This window comes from Oncorhynchus nerka, linkage group LG6 (assembly GCF_034236695.1).
Source record: "Oncorhynchus nerka isolate Pitt River linkage group LG6, Oner_Uvic_2.0, whole genome shotgun sequence".
NCBI lineage: Eukaryota > Metazoa > Chordata > Actinopteri > Salmoniformes > Salmonidae > Oncorhynchus > Oncorhynchus nerka.
In genome coordinates, this window is record NC_088401.1 from 84174512 (window position 1) to 84195958 (window position 21447).

Consider the following 21447-nt stretch of genomic DNA (forward strand, 5'->3'; position numbering starts at 1 on the left):
CACCTTCTGTACTGCGTTTTTATTGTCTGACGGTCAGATTGTGTCGTGGACCCAATACAGGTCAATATGAGGCATCATTTTGCCATGGTGTACGACAGAGTGACCGAGCCTGTGCCCCACAAATGGCACACTATTCCCTATATGGTGCACTAATTTTGACCAGAGCCTTGTGGGGACAACGACTATGTTATATTGGGTGGTACAGAGAGATAGAGAACACAAACAGTCTGAACATAACGGTTGTTTGTTTGGTTCAGGTGTATCAGGCTCAAATAAAGAGTCCGGGAATCTTTAACAATCAATAGTTTCATTAACTTCAAATCTGTGCTAAAAGTGGGTTTGAAATGAAACTCTCCGAAATGTACAAAAAAAAATCTAACAAATAGTGAGATTTTAATATGTAAAAGGTGGTACACAGAGGTGTCATCTGGGCTGTTCAGCCGCTATGTTGACCTTCACTGGCAAGATCCTCAAGGTGAAGGTCTCACACCCACTGCTCAGACACGGAAAGACTTTCTCTGTGAAGGTGTGTGTGAACGTGTGGAGGAAGTTCGTTGTAATGCGGATCAGAGAAGGTCAGCGTTCCTCCGTCCCAGTCCAATGTCACTCTGATCTTCAGGAGCTCCTGTCTCAGCTTCAATGAGAAGGTGATGAGAGGTTCGGGGACAGAGTGCACGGTGTAAACTCCTCCATGTTGTTCTAATCTCCAGCCTCCCTTCTCTATCACGACCTTCCTGGACACAGACTCCTCCATGTTGTTCTATTCTCCAGCCTCCCTTCTCTATCACGACCTTCCTGGACACAGACTCCTCCATGTTGTTCTAATCTCCAGCCTCCCTTCTCTATCACGACCTTCCTGGACACAGACTCCTCCATGTTGTTCTAATCTCCAGCCTCCCTTCTCTATCACGACCTTCCTGGACACAGACTCCTCCATGTTGTTCTATTCTCCAGCCTCCCTTCTCTATCACGACCTTCCTGGACACAGACTCCTCCATGTTGTTCTAATCTCCAGCCTCCCTTCTCTATCACGACCTTCCTGGACACAGACTCCTCCATGTTGTTCTATTCTCCAGCCTCCCTTCTCTATCACGACCTTCCTGGACACAGACTCCTCCATGTTGTTCTAATCTCCAGCCTCCCTTCTCTATCACGACCTTCCTGGACACGGACTCCTCCATGTTGTTCTATTCTCCAGCCTCCCTTCTCTATCACGACCTTCCTGGACACAGACTCCTCCATGTTGTTCTAATCTCCAGCCTCCCTTCTCTATCACGACCTTCCTGGACACAGACTCCTCCCCCACCCCCAGGGCCCAGTCACGGATGTAGTCGTATCTCTGGAGATATTCATTCCTGACTTCCACGTCCCAGGTGTGTGTTCCCGAATCGAAGCCCTCAGAGCCCAGGATCCCTTCATAGAGGTTGAACCTCTCTGAGGTGTCAGCAACCGGCGTGTCCATCTCTTCTCTGTCCTCAGAGTTTCTGGTTCTGAATGGGACCATATCGGGGTACACCAGCAGGTCTGGATGGGCCGTGTTGGGGTCCAGAACCACCGGATCTGAACACAGAGAAACAGACAGTGTGTTATTGTACTGCATAATAATGACAATATATGGGTATGTTTTTGCACATACATGTGGTAACTCTACCACATAAAGACAGTAGCTCTACCACATAAATACAGTAGCTCTACCACATAAATACAGTAGCTCTACCACATAAATACAGTAAGTCTACCACATAAAGACAGTAGCTATACCACATAAATACAGTAGCTATACCACATAAATACAGTAGCTCTACCACATAAATACAGTAAGTCTACCACATAAATACAGTAAGTCTAACATAAATACAGTAGCTCTACCACATAAATACAGTAGCTCTACCACATAAATACAGTAGCTCTACCACATAAATACAGTAGCTCTACCACATAAATACAGTAAGTCTACCACATAAATACAGTAGCTCTACCACATAAATACAGTAGCTCTACCACATAAATACAGTAAGTCTACCACATAAAGACAGTAGCTCTACCACATAAATACAGTAAGTCTACCACATAAATACAGTAGCTCTACCACATAAATACAGTAGCTCTACCACATAAATACAGTAAGTCTACCACATAAAGACAGTAGCTCTACCACATAAATACAGTAAGTCTACCACATAAATACAGTAACTCTACCACATAAATACAGTAAGTCTACCACATAAACACAGTAACTCTACCACATAAATACAGTAAGTCTACCACATAAACACAGTAACTCTACCACATAAATACAGTAGCACTACCACATAAATACAGTAGCTCTACCACATAAACACAGTAACTCTACCACATAAATACAGTAAGTCTAACACATAAATACAGTAACTCTACCACATAAATACAGTAAGTCTAACACATAAATACAGTAACTCTACCACATAAATACAGTAGCTCTACCACATAAATACAGTAACTCTACCAGATAAATACAGTAGCTCTACCACATAAATACAGTAACTCTACCACATAAACACAGTAACTGTGGGCTGTAATCCATTTTTATTTTACCCTGGTTGACTGAGAACACGTTCTCAAATACAGCAACAACCTGGGAAATAGTTACAGGAGCGACGACGAATGAGCCAATTAGAAGCTCGGGATGGTTAGGTGGCCGTGATGGTCAGATTGGGAATTTAGCGAGGACACTGGTGTTAACACCCTTATTTTAACGAGAAGTGCCATGTGATCTTTAGTGAACACAGAGAGTCAGGACACCCCTTTAATTAACATCCCATCCAAAAGACCCCACCCAACACAGGGCAATGTCCCCAATCACACATATATATATATATATATATATGTTTTTTTTTAGACCAGAGGAAAGAGTGCCACCTACTGGCCCTCCAACACCACTTTAAGCAGCATCTGGTCTCCCATCCAGGGACCGACACTGCTTAGTTTCAGAAGTAAGCCAGCAGTGGAATACAGGGTGATATCAAGCCTGTCGCTGAAGAGTTACAGATCGCGTAATACAAAGGTAAAGGTAATTTTGAACTTCCTCAATACGGACTGAATAATATGTCTCTTTTTTTTTGCACAGTGTGTCTGTGATGTCATCTCTGTGATGACATCACAAGAAGAGGAGAGAGAGAAGAACAGGAGAAAAGAAGCATAGAGGAGAGAGAGAAGAAGAGGAGAGTAGAAGAGAGGCAGGAGGCAGCTCATTTACCCGGCCTTGCGTAGAATGGCCTTGTATCTCTGCAGAAAGGTAACATGGTCCCCCTCTAGATGCTCCTTTACAGCTTGGATCTTGTCTAAAATCTCCTTAGTCTTCTCCTTTACCATCCAAGTCTTCTCCTTCTCTTCCTCTATCAGAGCGTCTATCCTGGCCTCCTTTTCATTTATGAGAAGCTGATGAAGATGTTGAAACTCTTTCTTGATTTCCCTGTGTCTCTGCAGCCTGTGTCGCAACCTTTCGGTTCCTAGCCCAACGCTCTAACCCCTAGGTTACCCTGTGTGCCCCATTTGAACACACAATAGAATCCTGCTATTAAAATTAAAATGTACTGAATATCAGAGTTTATTCTTAGACTACCTCCTCTACTACCACCTAGTGGTTGACCTAGGTAAATACTAGTAAATACAGAGGTATTTTTGCTATGTAGGCAGAACAATGAGGCAGAGACAGCAAGCGGGAGGATTTCAGACATTTATTTGTAAAAACCTATGAAACTATGGTATGTTGATAGTACAGACTGGGAAATGATGCACATTCACCGTTGATAACAAGACAATAATATTGTCAACTTTACACCAAGTTACATTTTTGTGAAATATTTTTAAAGTAAGTAAAGTATTTAAACAAAGTACAATAAGTAAAGCATATTCATCTTCTGCACATCTATCACTCCAGTGTTTGATTGTTATATCGTAATTACCTCGCCACTATGGCCTATTGTATTGCCTTTACCTCCCTTATCTTACCTCATTTGCACACACTGTATATATACTTTTTTTCTACTGTATTATTGACTGTATGTTTTGTTTATTCCATGTGTAACTCTGTGTTGTTGTATGTGTCGAACTGCTGTGCTTTATCTTGGCCAGGTCACAGTTATAAACCAGAACTTGTTCTTAACTAGCCTACCTGGTTAAATAAAGGTGAAATAAAAAATAAAATAACAAATTAAGTAAAGTAAGAAACAGGAATCCGTTTCACCTCTCAATCCATAGATATTAAAGATAAAAACTAAAGTTAGACTGGTCCTTGGATAATGACAATTTCTCACTTCAAAATAAAATACTTCACAATCTGTAATTGCCTCAGTGTATGTAATCTCAGATTTTGTCGTACCGGTGCCTGGTAATCTCCTCTAGTTGATGTGAAAGCAGTGCGGCTGGGCCCAGGCACTGAACTCTCCCTCCTGAATGGGTTATTTTTCTATCTTGTCTCCTCTCTCGCTCTCTCAGTTCCTTGTTGCGTGAAATAGGCCCCACCGTTGGTCTCCAGTTCTGCAGCGTTTTAGTTTGTCTCTCCAGCCGTTGACAATAGCCAGGTAGTCTTCCTCTGAGAACTCCTGGGAAAAGACCCAAGATACAAGGATAACATGGGTTTAACAGTCCAACAAAGGATCAATATTGTGATCGCCAAGGTATAAAATGTACTTTTCTTGATCCACCAGACACTGTTTCAGGTAGATCAAAAAATCGACCAGTCACTCAGGTTTCTTACCAGTCAAAACATGTATTTTTTAAATTAAAATGACACCAACAAAACACCCCCCAAAAAATGGATGAGCATATTTTGTAATGTTTTTAAAACAATACATGTATTACCAGTAAGAAGTAATGTGGTATATTGTTTAATTTCATTCAGTCTTTTAACCAAAATATCATAAGACAAATGTTCACCTGCGGGAGGTTACTGTGGTAACTCGACTCGAGTTGACAATTGGATCGCCAAGGTAGGTTACTGTTGTAACGCGACTCGAGTCATGTTTGTGCTTGTGAGATTGAGTCTGACCAATAGAAGCGTTGGCTTCTCTTCCCTAGCAGTTGAAACACTGATAAACAACTTAGCTTGTGAACAAACAATGTAAATAGTCAAGAAACACAAGGACAAAGTCTCACTTCAGTAGATTTAAAGTTTGAAAAAAATGTGATCAACTTTTATGCCTGTGCACAGCGCTTTTTAAAACATTTTTATTTAACCAGGTAGGCCAGTTGAGAACAAGTTCTCATTTACAACTGCAACCTGGCCAAGATAAAGCAAAGCAGTGTGACAGAATCAACACAGAGTTACACATGGAGTAAAACAAACATACAGTCAATAACACAGCACAGCACTTCTAAAAACAAATCTTTCACTCAGCTCTTCATGTGCACACAGTCCCCAGCCAAGTAGTGTTGCAGCACCAGGTGGGATAGCCTATAGGATTCCTACTTCTTTGACTTTGTGCGATTCATTTACCAGCTAAGAAACAACACGGCAGAAATACTTTGAAAACTTCTAATGCAGAATTTATTTTGCTATAAATGTGATCATATTTTTATACACAAATGCGAGTGAAGTGCTTGTGTACAGTGGAGCTCTGACCACTCATTAATGTGGCTGGTGAAGAAGACATCGTACCCACCAATGCTAAAATCTACCTGCATTCGGCAGGTGGCGGGTGTTCATTTTAGGCCCTGGTGATCACCACTATTACAACTGTGTGTGTGTGTGTGAGAGACAGAGAGAGACAGAGACAGAGACAGAGAGAGAGAGAGAGAGAGAGAGAGAGAGAGAGACAGAGAGACAGAGAGACAGAGAGACAGAGACAGAGAGAGAGAGAGAGAGAGAGAGAGATACAGACACATACAGAGAGAGACAGAGACAGAAAGACAGTACATGGTCTACCTTAAGGAACTCGTCTTCCATGGCCCCTGCTCTCTCCAGCTCTGTCTGGATCACCTGCATGAACTGAGCTGTCCTGTCCTCAGCACGTACATTAGAGAAACCTGCCTGCTGGAGGAACTGCAGACAGACAGTCACAGTACACGGTGCTACATAGGCTAAATCTAAGATATTATAACAAGTGTGGTAAAAGTGAGGTCAGGGTGATATTATCAGGTTTATGATTGGGCCTACCTTGCCGTATTCTGGTGGGGTGTAGAGAATGTAACCTCTCTGTTTGACATACTCCTGGAACTGAGGAGTCCAGGGCTTCTCTCCACAGCAGTAGTCAGTGATCAGAACCTGGCCACCGGGCTTCAACCACGACTGAAGATGAAGATACACAGCGTTTTGGATGGTAAAAACAGCCAGAAAAATATAATATAGTCTGGAATTGATGTTAAGGTGTGTGAGATTGTGTGTGTGAGTGTGTGTGTATACAGACACTCACGTGAAAGCGTTTGAACATTGCCAGTTTGTCGTCGATGTGCAGGATGGTATCTCGACTGTAGACCACATCAAACGATGCTTCTGGGAACTCTCTCTTAGTGGCGTCGGCCACCTCGAAATGGACCTGCAGGAAATGGCAGGTAATACCTGTCACTAAAACACTTCCTACTACATTTAATTGTAATTCAATTAACACGATCGTGATCTATCTAGCATTAAAAGACATGTGGAACATATTCAAAACAATGGAACCATAGAAATAAAAAAGGCCGCTTGAACTTTACTCCCTTGTAGACCTAGTAACCATAACCTAGTATGTTTCTCATTGTAGACCTAGTAACCATAACCTAGTATGTTTCTCATTGTAGACCTAGTAACCATAACCTAGTATGTTTCTCATTGTAGACCTAATAACCATAACCTAGTATGTTTCTCATTGTAGACCTAGTAACCATAACCTAGTATGTTTCTCATTGTAGACCTAGTAACCATAACCTAGTATGTTTCTCATTGTAGACCTAGTAACCATAACCTAGTATGTTTCTCATTGTAGACCTAGTAACCAAAACCTAGTATGTTTCTCATTGTAGACCTAGTAACCATAACCTAGTATGTTTCTCATTGTTGACCTAGTAACCATAACATTGGATGTTTCTCATTGTAGACCTAGTAACCATAACCTAGTATGTTTCTCATTGTAGACCTAGTAACCATAACCTAGTATGTTTCTCATTGTAGACTTAGTAACCATAACCTAGTATGTTTCTCATTGTAGACCTAGTAACCATAACCTAGTATGTTTCTCATTGTAGACCTAGTAGCCATAACCTAGTATATTTCTCATTGTTGACCTAGTAACCATAACCTAGTATGTTTCTCATTGTAGACCTAGTAACCATAACCTAGTATGTTTCTCATTGTAGACCTAGTAGCCATAACCTAGTATATTTCTCATTGTTGACCTAGTAACCATAACCTAGTATGTTTCTCATTGTTGACCTAGTAACCATAACATTGGATGTTTCTCATTGTAGACCTAGTAACCATAACCTAGTATGTTTCTCATTGTAGACCTAGTAACCATAACCTAGTATGTTTCTCATTGTAGACTTAGTAACCATAACCTAGTATGTTTCTCATTGTTGACCTAGTAACCATAACCTAGTATGTTTCTCATTGTAGACCTAGTAGCCATAACCTAGTATATTTCTCATTGTTGACCTAGTAACCATAACCTAGTATGTTTCTCATTGTAGACCTAGTAACCATAACCTAGTATGTTTCTCATTGTAGACCTAGTAACTATAACCTAGTATGTTTCTCATTGTTGACCTAGTAACCATAACCTAGTATGTTTCTCATTGTAGACCTAGTAACCAAAACCTAGTATGTTTCTCATTGTAGACCTAGTAACCATAACCTAGTATGTTTCTCATTGTAGACCTAGTAACCATAACCTAGTATGTTTCTCATTGTAGACCTAGTAACCATAACCTAGTATGTTTCTCATTGTAGACCTAGTAACCATAACCTAGTATGTTTCTCATTGTAGACCTAGTAACCATAACCTAGTATGTTTCTCATTGTAGACCTAGTAACCATAACCTAGTATGTTTCTCATTGTTGACCTAGTAACCATAACCTTGGATGTTTCTCATTGTAGACCTAGTAACCATAACCTAGTATGTTTCTCATTGTAGACCTAGTAACCATAACCTAGTATGTTTCTCATTGTAGACCTAGTAACCATAACCTAGTATGTTTCTCATTGTAGACCTAGTAACCATAACCTAGTATGTTTCTCATTGTAGACCTAGTAACCATAACCTAGTATGTTTCTCATTGTAGACCTAGTAACCATAACCTGGTATGTTTTTCATTGTAGGGAAACACATAAATAACAAGGAAGGAACCAACTGTTGTTCCACCATCAAACAGATCCCAGTCCAGATGACAGCAACGACATGACATCATTCAACTGACGACCAATCAGACCCACCGATGGAAGCTTCTCCTCCATGGCCCTCTCTATGGCGATATCCACCATGTTGGCTGACAGGTCCAGGCCCAGCACCTCCACGCCGAAGGCCTGCAGAACATCATCGTCATCATTCGGATATACAGTGGGGAGAACAAGTATTTGATACACTGCCGATTTTTCCAGGTTTTCCTACTTACAAAGCATGTAGAGGTCTGTAATTTTTTATCATAGGTACACTTGAACTGTGAGAGACGGAATCTAAAACAAAAATCCAGAAAATCACATTGTATAATTTGTATGATTGAAGTGTACCTATGATTTTTTTTTAAATTACAGACCTCTACATGCTTTGTAAGTAGGAAAACCTGCTAAATCAGCAGTGTATCAAATACTTGTTCTCCCCACTGTATGACCTAACCACATCCTGCTGTGTGTAACGTGAATGTACATATGGTGGACTGGTCCATTTCCAACAATATATATCATAAACTTCCTATATACTAAATGTCACTGGGGGCTGACCTTTGCCATGTAGAAGTTTCCTCCACCGATGCCACACCCCACATCCAGCACCTTCATCCCAGGCTTCAAGTTCAGCAGGTTAACAAACTCCTTTTTTAACACAAAGTGAAACCCCCCCCCAAAAAAAACAGAACGTGTCAAGCCCATTCAAATAATAACTACACACACGTTCTGTATTTGTATATAGAGAAGGCCAAAAGAGCACAGTACCGTGGCAGTCTGTGTAACCTCCTCTAAACAGTAACTATGTTTCAGCAGTCTGTGTAACCTAGTGTAAACAGTAACTATGTTTCAGCAGTCTGTGTAACCTAGTCTAAACAGTAACTATGTTTCAGCAGTCTGTGGAACCTAGTCTAAACAGTAACTATGTTTCAGCAGTCTGTGTAACCTAGTGTAAACAGTAACTATGTTTCAGCAGTCTGTGTAACCTAGTCTAAACAGTAACTAAACAACAGTAACTCAGCAGTCCTGTGTAAACAGTAACTATGTTTCAGCAGTCTGTGTAACCTAGTCTAAACAGTAACTAAACAACCTCTCCTGTGTTGTCTTTTCATGTTTCAGCAGTCTGTGTAACCTCGTCCAAACAGTAACTACACAACCTGTCCATCTGTCCATAGGAAAACAACAACCTTTCTGCTCTGGGTCTTGATGTCACAAACCTGTGTTGGCGGCGTGTGTATGTGTGTGCATGTGTGAGTGTGTTTGTATGTGGGCACGAGCGTGCATGTGTGTGTGTGTGCGTGTGTGCAGGACTCCCAAACCTCAAACCTACCTTGGTAGTGCTGTGTCCCCCAGTGCTGACGTATCCTGCCCCAAACATCTTCTCGTATCGCAGGATGCCTTTGCGTGTGTACTGCTGGTTGTCCAGGAACTGCTGGAAGGTTCTGAAGCCCGCTTGACAGGCGGTGTCCCGACCAACCTTCTCCAACAGCCAACAAACCTGGTTCTGGTTGTTCTTCATCTGAAGAGGGGAATGAGACAGGAAGATATAGGGAGATTTAGACGCGCCACACACACACACACACACACACACCACACAAATAGCCTGACAGTGGCATTAATGTTTATTTACACACATTATATTAAGACACAACACAATCAGTACCAATAAAGCAACCGACCTTGATGTATGTCTGCACGGTTTTATTGAGCACGATGTCAAAGCCAAACACCTGCTTCTCCGCCCCCTCTGACTCCTCCCGCAGTGTTGTTGTCATCAAGTGACTGTAGTGGGCCGACGATCTGTAGTGGGTGGGGTTAAAGGTCCTCTTACAGTCACCTGGACAGACAGACAGACAGACAGACAGACAGACAGACAGACAGACAGACAGACAGACAGACAGACAGACAGACAGACAGACAGACAGACAGACAGAAAAAACATTTTCATAATGGCAAGCTAGAACTGATGGTTTACTGAGATAAACTAGCAAGTCTGTTTGTTTGGTTACCACGGCAATAACTGTAAACTAGCTAGCTACTTCAGTGGACGTTGAGCACCTATCTAGGGGCAAAGGAACACATATCTAGTGTGTGTTAAATGATAGCCAAGGTATTAAAAAAAGGATAATCAACTCGGGGCTCTATGCGTTCTCTGAAAAATAATACGACTCCGTGGAAGGGTCACGTTATTCATTACTCACCATAGAACACATAGCCTCTCAGTGATTATCCCTTACTTACACAACAGCTGGAAGTAGACTGATCTGATGTGAATTTAAGTATCCCATGAAGGTGAAGGTGGACTGAACAGGGATCTGTTAAGTTAGCTAATAAATGATGGGACAGACGACAGGATGAGAAGAGTGTCTGGGTAGATATATCCCCATGTTGCTTCCACCTATCAAAACCTCTCAGTTCTACAGAGGGTTTAGGGATTCATTAGACTGGAAGAGTGACTCACAATAGATATTCAGCTGATTTTAGAGCTCGTACCTGATTGGTAGTTGCAGGATTCCCTGAAGAACAGGTATCCTCCGGGGCAGAGCCATCCCAGCATCCTCTCTGTTAGTGACGTCAACTCCTCGTCACTCAGATACATCAGTAGCCAGTTGGAGAAGATGAGGTCAAAACTGATGGGGGGGTACACATCAGAATAACATCATAACTGATGGGGAGGGGGTACACATCAGAATAACATCATAACTGATGGGGAGGGGGGTACACATCAGAATAACATCATAACTGATGGGGGTACACATCAGAATAACATCATAACTGATGGGGGGGATACACATCAGAATAACATCATAACTGATGGGGGGTACACATCAGAATAACACCATAACTGATGGGGGGCACACATCAGAATAACATCATAACTGATGGGGGGGTACACATCAGAATAACATCAAAACTGATGGGGGTACACATCAGAATAACATCATAACTGATGGGGGTACACATCAGAATAACATCATAACTGATCGGGGGCACACATCAGAATAACATCAAAACTGATGGGGGGTACACATCAGAATAACATCATAACTGATGGGGGGTACACATCAGAATAACATCATAACTGATGGGGGGTACACATCAGAATAACATCATAACTGATGGGGGTACACATCAGAATAACATCAAAACTGATGGGGGTACACATCAGAATAACATCATAACTGATGGGGGTACACATCAGAATAACATCATAACTGATGGGGGGGGTACACATCAGAATAACACCATAACTGATGGGGGTACACATCAGAATAAAATCATAACTGATGGGGGGTACACATCAGAATAACATCATAACTGATGGGGAGGGGGGTACACATCAGAATAACATCATAACTGATGGGGGTACACATCAGAATAACATCATAACTGATGGGGGGATACACATCAGAATAACATCATAACTGATGGGGGTACACATCAGAATAACACCATAACTGATGGGGGGTACACATCAGAATAACATCATAACTGATGGGGGTACACATCAGAATAACATCATAACTGATGGGGGTACACATCAGAATAACATCATAACTGATGGGGGCACACATCAGAATAACATCAAAACTGATGGGGGTACACATCAGAATAACATCATAACTGATGGGGGGGTACACATCAGAATAACATCTTAACTGATGGGGGTACACATCAGAATAACATCATAACTGATGGGGGGTACACATCAGAATAACATCATAACTGATGGGGGGTACACATCAGAATAACACCATAACTGATGGGGGGTACACATCAGAATAACATCATAACTGATGGGGGGGTACACATCAGAATAACATCATAACTGATGGGGGGTACACATCAGAATAACATCATAACTGATGGGGAGGGGGGGGAGGGGACACATCAGAATAACATCATAACTGATGGGGAGGGGGTACACATCAGAATAACATCATAACTGATGGGGAGGGGGGTACACATCAGAATAACATCATAACTGATGGGGGGCACACATCAGAATAACATCAAAACTGATGGGGGGTACACATCAGAATAACATCATAACTGATGGGGGTACACATCAGAATAACATCATAACTGATGGGGGGGGTACACATCAGAATAACACCATAACTGATGGGGGTACACATCAGAATAACATCATAACTGATGGGGGGGTACACATCAGAATAACATCATAACTGATGGGGGGTACACATCAGAATAACATCATAACTGATGGGGAGGGGGGGTACACATCAGAATAACATCATAACTGATGGGGGGGGGGTACATCAGAATAACATCAAAACTGATGGGGGGTACACATCAGAATAACATCAAAACTGATGGGGGGTACACATCAGAATAACATCATAACTGATGGGGGGTACACATCAGAATAACATCATAACTGATGGGGGGTACACATCAGAATAACATCATAACTGATGGGGGGTACACATCAGAATAACATCATAACTGATGGGGGGTACATCAGAATAACATCATAACTGATGGGGGTACACATCAGAATAACATCATAACTGATGGGGGGGTACACATCAGAATAACATCATAACTGATGGGGGGTACACATCAGAATAACATCATAACTGATGGGGGCACACATCAGAATAACATCAAACTGATGGGGGGGCACACATCAGAATAACATCATAACTGATGGGGGGTACACATCAGAATAACATCATAACTGATGGGGGTACACATCAGAATAACATCATAACTGATGGGGGGTACACATCAGAATAACATCATAACTGATGGGGGTACACATCAGAATAACATCATAACTGATGGGGGTACACATCAGAATAACATCATAACTGATGGGGGGGTACACATCAGAATAACATCATAACTGATGGGGTACACATCAGAATAACATCATAACTGATGGGGGTACACATCAGAATAACATCATAACTGATGGGGGGTACACATCAGAATAACATCATAACTGATGGGGGGGTACACATCAGAATAACATCATAACTGATGGGGAGGGGGTACACATCAGAATAACATCATAACTGATGGGGGGTACACATCAGAATAACATCATAACTGATGGGGGGGGTACACATCAGAATAACATCAAAACTGATGGGGGTACACATCAGAATAACATCATAACTGATGGGGGGTACACATCAGAATAACATCATAACTGATGGGGGGGGGTACACATCAGAATAACATCATAACTGATGGGGGGTACACATCAGAATAACATCATAACTGATGGGGGTACACATCAGAATAACATCATAACTGATGGGGGGTACACATCAGAATAACATCATAACTGATGGGGGTACACATCAGAATAACATCATAACTGATGGGGGTACACATCAGAATAACATCATAACTGATGGGGGGTACACATCAGAATAACATCATAACTGATGGGGGGTACACATCAGAATAACATCATAACTGATGGGGGTACATCATCAGAATAACATCATAACTGATGGGGGGGTACACATCAGAATAACATCATAACTGATGGGGGGTACACATCAGAATAACATCATAACTGATGGGGGGTACACATCAGAATAACATCATAACTGATGGGGGTACACATCAGAATAACATCATAACTGATGGGGTACACATCAGAATAACATCATAACTGATGGGGTACACATCAGAATAACATCATAACTGATGGGGGGGGTACACATCAGAATAACATCATAACTGATGGGGGGGGTACACATCAGAATAACATCATAACTGATGGGGGGTACACATCAGAATAACATCATAACTGATGGGGTACACATCAGAATAACATCATAACTGATGGGGGTACACATCAGAATAACATCATAACTGATGGGGGTACACATCAGAATAACATCATAACTGATGGGGGTACACATCAGAATAACATCATAACTGATGGGGGTACACATCAGAATAACATCATAACTGATGGGGGTACACATCAGAATAACATCATAACTGATGGGGGTACACATCAGAATAACATCATAACTGATGGGGGTACACATCAGAATAACATCATAACTGATGGGGGTACACATCAGAATAACATCATAACTGATGGGGGTACACATCAGAATAACATCATAACTGATGGGGGGTACACATCAGAATAACATCATAACTGATGGGGGGGTACACATCAGAATAACATCATAACTGATGGGGGTACACATCAGAATAACATCATAACTGATGGGGGTACACATCAGAATAACATCATAACTGATGGGGGTACACATCAGAATAACATCATAACTGATGGGGGGGTACACATCAGAATAACATCATAACTGATGGGGGAGGTACACATCAGAATAACATCATAACTGATGGGGGTACACATCAGAATAACATCATAACTGATGGGGGGGTACACATCAGAATAACATCATAACTGATGGGGGGTACACATCAGAATAACATCATAACTGATGGGGGTACACATCAGAATAACATCATAACTGATGGGGGGGTACACATCAGAATAACATCATAACTGATGGGGGGGGGGTACACATCAGAATAACATCATAACTGATGGGGGGTACACATCAGAATAACATCATAACTGATGGGGAGGTACACATCAGAATAACATCATAACTGATGGGGGTACACATCAGAATAACATCATAACTGATGGGGGATACACATCAGAATAACATCATAACTGATGGGGGGTACACATCAGAATAACATCATAACTGATGGGGGGGCACACATCAGAATAACATCATAACTGATGGGGGTACACATCAGAATAACATCATAACTGATGGGGGTACACATCAGAATAACATCATAACTGATGGGGGGTACATCAGAATAACATCATAACTGATGGAGGGGTACACATCAGAATAAAATCATAACTGATGGGGTACACATCAGAATAACATCATAACTGATGGGGGTACACATCAGAATAACATCATAACTGATGGGGGGTACACATCAGAATAACATCATAACTGATGGGGGAGGGGTACACATCAGAATAACATCAAAACTGATGGGGGGTACACATCAGAATAACATCATAACTGACGGGGGGTACACATCAGAATAACATCAAAACTGATGGGGGTACACATCAGAATAACATCATAACTGATGGGGGGTACACATCAGAATAACATCATAACTGATGGGGGGTACACATCAGAATAACATCATAACTGATGGGGGGTACACATCAGAATAACATCATAACTGATGGGGGTACACATCAGAATAACATCATAACTGATGGGGGTACACATCAGAATAACATCATAACTGATGGGGGTACACATCAGAATAACATCATAACTGATGGGGGGGTACACATCAGAATAACATCATAACTGATGGGGGGGGTACACATCAGAATAACATCATAACTGATGGGGGTACACATCAGAATAACATCATAACTGATGGGGGGTACACATCAGAATAACATCATAGCTGATGGGGGTACACATCAGAATAACATCATAACTGATGGGGGGTACACATCAGAATAACATCAAAACTGATGGGGGGTACACATCAGAATAACATCAAAACTGATGGGGGGTACACATCAGAATAATATCATAATTGATGGGGGGTACACATCAGAATAACACCATAACTGATGGGGGTACACATCAGAATAACATCATAACTGATGGGGGGTACACATCAGAATAAAATCATAACTGATGGGGGTACACATCAGAATAAAATCATAACTGATGGGGGGTACATCAGAATAAAATCATAACTGATGGGGGGTACACATCAGAATAACATCATAACTGATGGGGGGTACACATCAGAATAACACCATAACTGATGGGGGGTACACATCAGAATAACATCATAACTGATGGGGGGTACACATCAGAATAACATCATAACTGATGGGGGGTACACATCAGAATAACATCATAACTGATGGGGGTACACATCAGAATAACATCATAACTGATGGGGGGGGGTACACATCAGAATAACATCATAACTGATGGGGGGGGGTACACATCAGAATAACATCATAACTGATGGGGGGGTACACATCAGAATAACATCATAACTGATGGGGGGGAATAACATCATAGCTGATGGGGGGTACACATCAGAATAACATCATAACTGATGGGGGGTACACATCAGAATAACATCATAACTGATGGGGGGGGTACACATCAGAATAACATCATAACTGATGGGGGGGGGGTACACATCAGAATAACATATTAAGACTGATAATAGGATGTTATAAAGGCTCACAAAAGCTTAGAACAAGTAGTAATGCATTATACCCATCGGCTTCAGGCATAATGCGTCCCAAATGGCACCATAGTCTCCATATAGTGCACTACTTTTGACCGGAGCTCTATGGTCCCTGGTCAAAAGTAGTGCACTACATAGGGAATAGGGTGTCATTTGGGACACAAGCAGTGTCACCTCATATTAGTGTATTCAGTTCCAACCGAAGGCTAAGGTATAGGTGAGACATCTCGTCAAACCAGTTTAAACATTTTTTTTTACCTTAGTCATAGACTTTGAACATGTTATCAATCTAAAGTCGTAAAGTCAATAGCTTTATGCAAACAAAACACCCCAAATCAGAGCACTTTTCTTATCTTTCTAAGTTTACCAGTAAACTACCCAGAATTTTGTTCACTTTCAATGGAATATAAGGTAAAATCAAGTGTCCTTTTTTGGGTACTTCAGATTACCACCGGTGTCCGTAATGATCTCTGGCCCTCTGTGTGACCTCACTACATGGAAAATATTTAAGATGATTTTAAAATAAACAATAGAATGACAAAACATAATCTTAAATATAATATAAACCTTTCAGCATTAAATATACTTTATATTATCTTGTACAGACTTTGCTCTTCTAATGTGAACATGTCTGTTGTCAATGTTGGTGGCAGTAAATAGTAGCAAGAGTTCATTGTTGATTAGATGCTTTTTAAAATGAGTTTGGCTATTTTCTCTTGAACCATATGGTCTATCTATCAGAAACTACTGGACAATATGGACACAGATATAAAAAATGTATACTATATATACATATATATATTTTTTTTTTACAAGTTTTGCAAGTATAAATTACCAAATTTACCATAGATTGCCATAGATTACCTCTTAATTACCCAAATTACAGAAGATTCTGGTAACTTTGGTAAATTACCGGTAGCTTTTCAACCTTACGCAAACCTGTTTTATAATATATTATATTATTATTATAAACATTATATCCAAAAGCAGACCTGTTTTTGGGGAAGTCCAGCTTGGTGACGTCTGCCTGGAGGAAGGAGGCATTGCCATGGTGACTGTTGTCCTGTCTGTTCTTCTCCACGAAGCTCTCCATGAAGTCGACCGCTGTCACGTGACTGGCCTGGGTCAACAGGTGGCTGGTGTACCTACTGGAAGAGACCAAACACACAAACACAAAGGGTCAAACACCTCCACATCAGACAGCGAGGGTCAAACTGCTAACAAGTGTCCACATCACCTGACCAGGAAAAACACAGGTCCCCATCATAGCCCAGGGCCAGGAGTTTTCCGTGTCAGGTCACATGGTCAGTTAAACCTCATGGCTCTACAGAGATCATGACACAGTACATGCTTGATGTTATTAAAAGTCTATCTGGTCAGTTGTTTTATAGATATGGTTCAATAGACCCACTGACCCGATGCCGGCGCCCAGCTCCAGGACCCTCTGGCCGGAAAGGCTGGGCAGCAGGGAGAGGATCTCAGGCAGTTCGTGCAGGGTCAGCTCCTGGGCATGAGAGTCCAACATCATTTCCTCAACCGTGGCCTGGCGGCTGTGCTCCTTCCAGAACTCTGTCATCGTACTCCTCTCTACTCAGTGGAAAGAAGAGGGAGGACAAGAACTAAAGCAAACTGCTGGACAAATACACACCAAAACCAACACAAACACCAACATACTGTATTTGTACATTTGTTTTATGTGCCCAGTCTGTGTTTTATGTTGATAAGAATTGACATTCTATTCTATGCTAGTCTATTCTATGCTAGTCTATTCCATGCTAGTCTATTCCATGCTAGTCTATTCTATGCTAGTCTATTCTATGCTAGTCTATTCTATGCTAGTCTATTCTATGCTAGTCTATTCTATGTTAGTCTATTCCATGCTAGTCTATTCTATGCTAGTCTATTCCATGCTAGTCTATTCTATGCTAGTCTATTCTAGTCTATGCTATTATAGTCTATGCTATTATAGTCTATTCTATGTATTCTATTTTAAAGCTATTATAGACCAGAGTGTGTGGTGATCTGAGTTTGATACCGTAGAGTTACTACAGCATGAGAAAAACAAGAGGTACAAATGTCCAGAACTCTAAAGAGCAACAAGAGGTACAACTCCCCATAACAAGAGGTACAACTCTCCAAAACTCTAAAGAGCAACAAGAGGTACAACTCCCCATAACAAGAGGTACAACTCTCCAAAACTCTAAAGAGCAACAAGAGGCACAACTCTCCAGAACTCTAAAGAGCAACAACAAGAGGTACAACTCTCCAAAACTCTAAAGCGCAACAAGAGGTACAACTCCCCATAACAAGAGGCACAACTCTCCAAAACTCTAAAGAGCAACAAGAGGCACAACTCTCCAGAACTCTAAAGAGCAACAACAAGAGGTACAACTCTCCAAAACTCTAAAGCGCAACAAGAGGTACAACTCCCCATAACAAGAGGCACAACTCTCCAAAACTCTAAAGAGCAACAAGAAGTACAACTCCCCATAACAAGAGGTACAACTCTCCAGAACTCTGAATTGCTGGAACAACATATTCTAGAAATCAATCACTGTTTTGTAATTAATAACAATAATATAACTGCCTGACGACTCAAATTCAATTATTCTGATGCTCTATCTTTCGCGTCAGTGGACGCGGCTTAGAGTTTGGCCGGAGCAAGAAGTTTGGGTAGCCAGGCAATATACAATACATGACCAAAAGTATGTGGACACCTGCTCATCCAACATCTCATTCCAAAATGATGGGAATTAATATAGAGTTTGTCGCCCCCTTTGCTGTTATAACAACCTCCCTCTTCTGGGAAGGCTTTCCAGTAAATGTTGGAACATTGCTGTGGGGACTTGCTTCCATTCAGCCACAAGAGCATTAGTGAGGTCGGGCACTGATGTTGGGCGATTAGTCCTGGCTCGCAGTCGGCGTTCCAATTCATCTCAAAGGTGTTCAACGGGGTTGAGGTCAGGGCTCTATGCAAATATAGCCAAATCCACTCATTTGAAGAGGTGTCCACATACTTTTGTATATATATTTATATATATAGTGTAACTGCAGCAGCTACCGCTATTAGTAGCTAACTAGCCTGCTATCAATGTATCATCTAGTAGTGATAGTGGTTCCCAACTCCGGTCTTCCAGTACCTCCCAACAGTTCACATTTTCATTGTAGCCTTGGACAAGCACACCTGATTCAACTAATCATCAGGCCCTCAATTAGTTGAATTAGGTTCGTTTATCTGCGGCTACAACAAAGATGTGTACTGTCAAGGACAGGAGTTGGGAACCACTGTAATGGTACAGTGTAATTTACAGTAAACCATTCCAGGATTGATCTACATCAGTTAAGGATTGCTTTCATCACTCACATGAACCGACTAAACTCTGAGCACATGTTGGGCCAAAAAAAAAGCCTTGTAATTATTAACTTCTGACAAGAAAATGTACATCACATTTTAATAAACCCACACTGTTACAGTCGATAGATAGAGGATGGAAACCATATCATCCTTACCTTTGATGTCCATGTTTGATGAAGTTCAAAACAGTTTAATTGTTTGTTTTTTAAAGAAGAAGAAAAAAAAGAAAAAAGAATAACTATTAGTCTTAGTGTTCAGTGACTCTAACAGCACCAACTATCCGCCGATGGTATGTTGAGTGTAATCACTGTCAGACTAGTGGAAACCTTTTGTGACGGCTCGTGTTCAAATAACGGGTGACATATGTGCGTGTAGGAGTTGGCTTTCCATATCGACAGGTACAGAACTGACCATTCCGATGCTCCGAATATGAGGGGAGAGAACAATTACGCATGAATAATCATCTGGGGAAAAAGAAGGGGGGGGGGGGGGGGGGTCTATGTTGGCACGGGATTTCCCTTACCTTACAGACCATGCCTGTTGAAGAACCGAGCTGGTGAGATGTCAATTATTCAGGAGGAGGAGATAAAAACGATATTGAGTCATCCATCCATGTGGAATATAAAAATAAGAGTCAGATGTATGTAAATAAGGGCGTATTAAAGGTATAGCCGGTGGTCTGTGCACAGGGTGTCTACGTGCGTTATCTTACCGAGGTTGAAACGAGTCCCTTTCGTACCAAATGTGCTGACACCGTTGGGATGGAGTCGCTCATGTGTGGCATGTATGCATACTCGGATTGCGCAATGCATGCCTCATGCATCTGCTTTCTTCAAAAGCGTGTCCTTTAAAGGGCCAGACCGAGCCAGGTAGTGCATGGTTCAGATTGATGATGATGATGAAACTCACGCAGCAGATGACATGATCAGACGACAACATTTTTAATTTTTTAAATTTTGAATTGAGGAATTACACATTTTCTTTCCATAATGGGAGGCCAGCTGTTATGAGAAGCACATCCATTTCAAATGGGCATAATTACAATACGTGTTATTACCAAAAAAAACATTAAATGTTGTTTCAAATGGCTATGATAAAATAACATTAAGAGAGAGTGAGAAAACGTGGGCACATTCCTCTGCCCAGGCGTTGCTAACGCCTGCCAGACCTTACAACGCCCAGATAGGTATCGTACATATCAGCTAACAACATTATATGTTATAGCAATCTGTCAGTCGATGACACCGCTGATGACGTGACACGCAACCATTGGTTGATTCATGCAACGTCTGTGCGTGTGAGAGAAAGCTAGAGCGAGACAGAGATGGCTAGCCCACTCGTGGCCAGGGTTGGGGAGGACCAGCGTTACATGTAAGGGGTTACAAAAACACGTTACCAGCAAAAAATATTGTAATCACATTACGGATACTTTTGAAAAACTAGATGATTACTTCAAGG

At 41.4% G+C, this 21447-nt stretch overlaps 1 protein-coding gene across 6 annotated transcripts; it reads right to left on the reverse strand.

The window, feature by feature from the left end:
* Positions 1-3702: 3702 nt before the first annotated feature.
* LOC115121095 (uncharacterized) lies at positions 3703-20816 on the reverse strand. 6 transcript variants are annotated; one of them, XM_029650120.2, is made up of 12 exons: positions 20702-20816; positions 18050-18221; positions 17627-17782; positions 10830-10966; positions 10016-10173; positions 9667-9855; positions 8895-8984; positions 8391-8480; positions 6393-6515; positions 6137-6268; positions 5906-6022; positions 3703-4583 (listed from the first exon to the last, which is right to left on the reverse strand). In XM_029650120.2, exons 1-12 carry the CDS (start codon positions 20799-20801, stop codon positions 4473-4475), a joined length of 1575 nt encoding a protein of 524 aa, XP_029505980.1. In that variant the 5' UTR covers positions 20802-20816; the 3' UTR covers positions 3703-4472. The 6 variants fall into 6 exon arrangements, with proteins under 6 accessions (XP_029505980.1, XP_064876051.1, XP_029505984.1 ...); XM_065019979.1 differs by having other exon boundaries at positions 18050-18224; XM_029650124.2 differs by lacking the exon at positions 20702-20816 and adding an exon at positions 20513-20531.
* Between the last annotated feature and the right edge of the window lie 631 nt (positions 20817-21447).

What these genes read in the sequence shown, in the direction of transcription:
- LOC115121095 (XM_065019979.1), bottom strand. Translation starts at nt 20,801, where the DNA reads ATGCATTGCGCAATCCGAGTATGCATACATGCCACACATGAGCGACTC. An exon ending in GAGCTGGGCGCCGGCATCGG is followed by an intron (nt 17,783 to 18,049) that starts GTCAGTGGGTCT and finishes GGTCTCTTCCAG; the next exon opens with TAGGTACACCAGCCACCTGT. An exon ending in CCCCACCAGAATACGGCAAG is followed by an intron (nt 6,023 to 6,136) that starts GTAGGCCCAATC and finishes GTCTGTCTGCAG; the next exon opens with TTCCTCCAGCAGGCAGGTTT.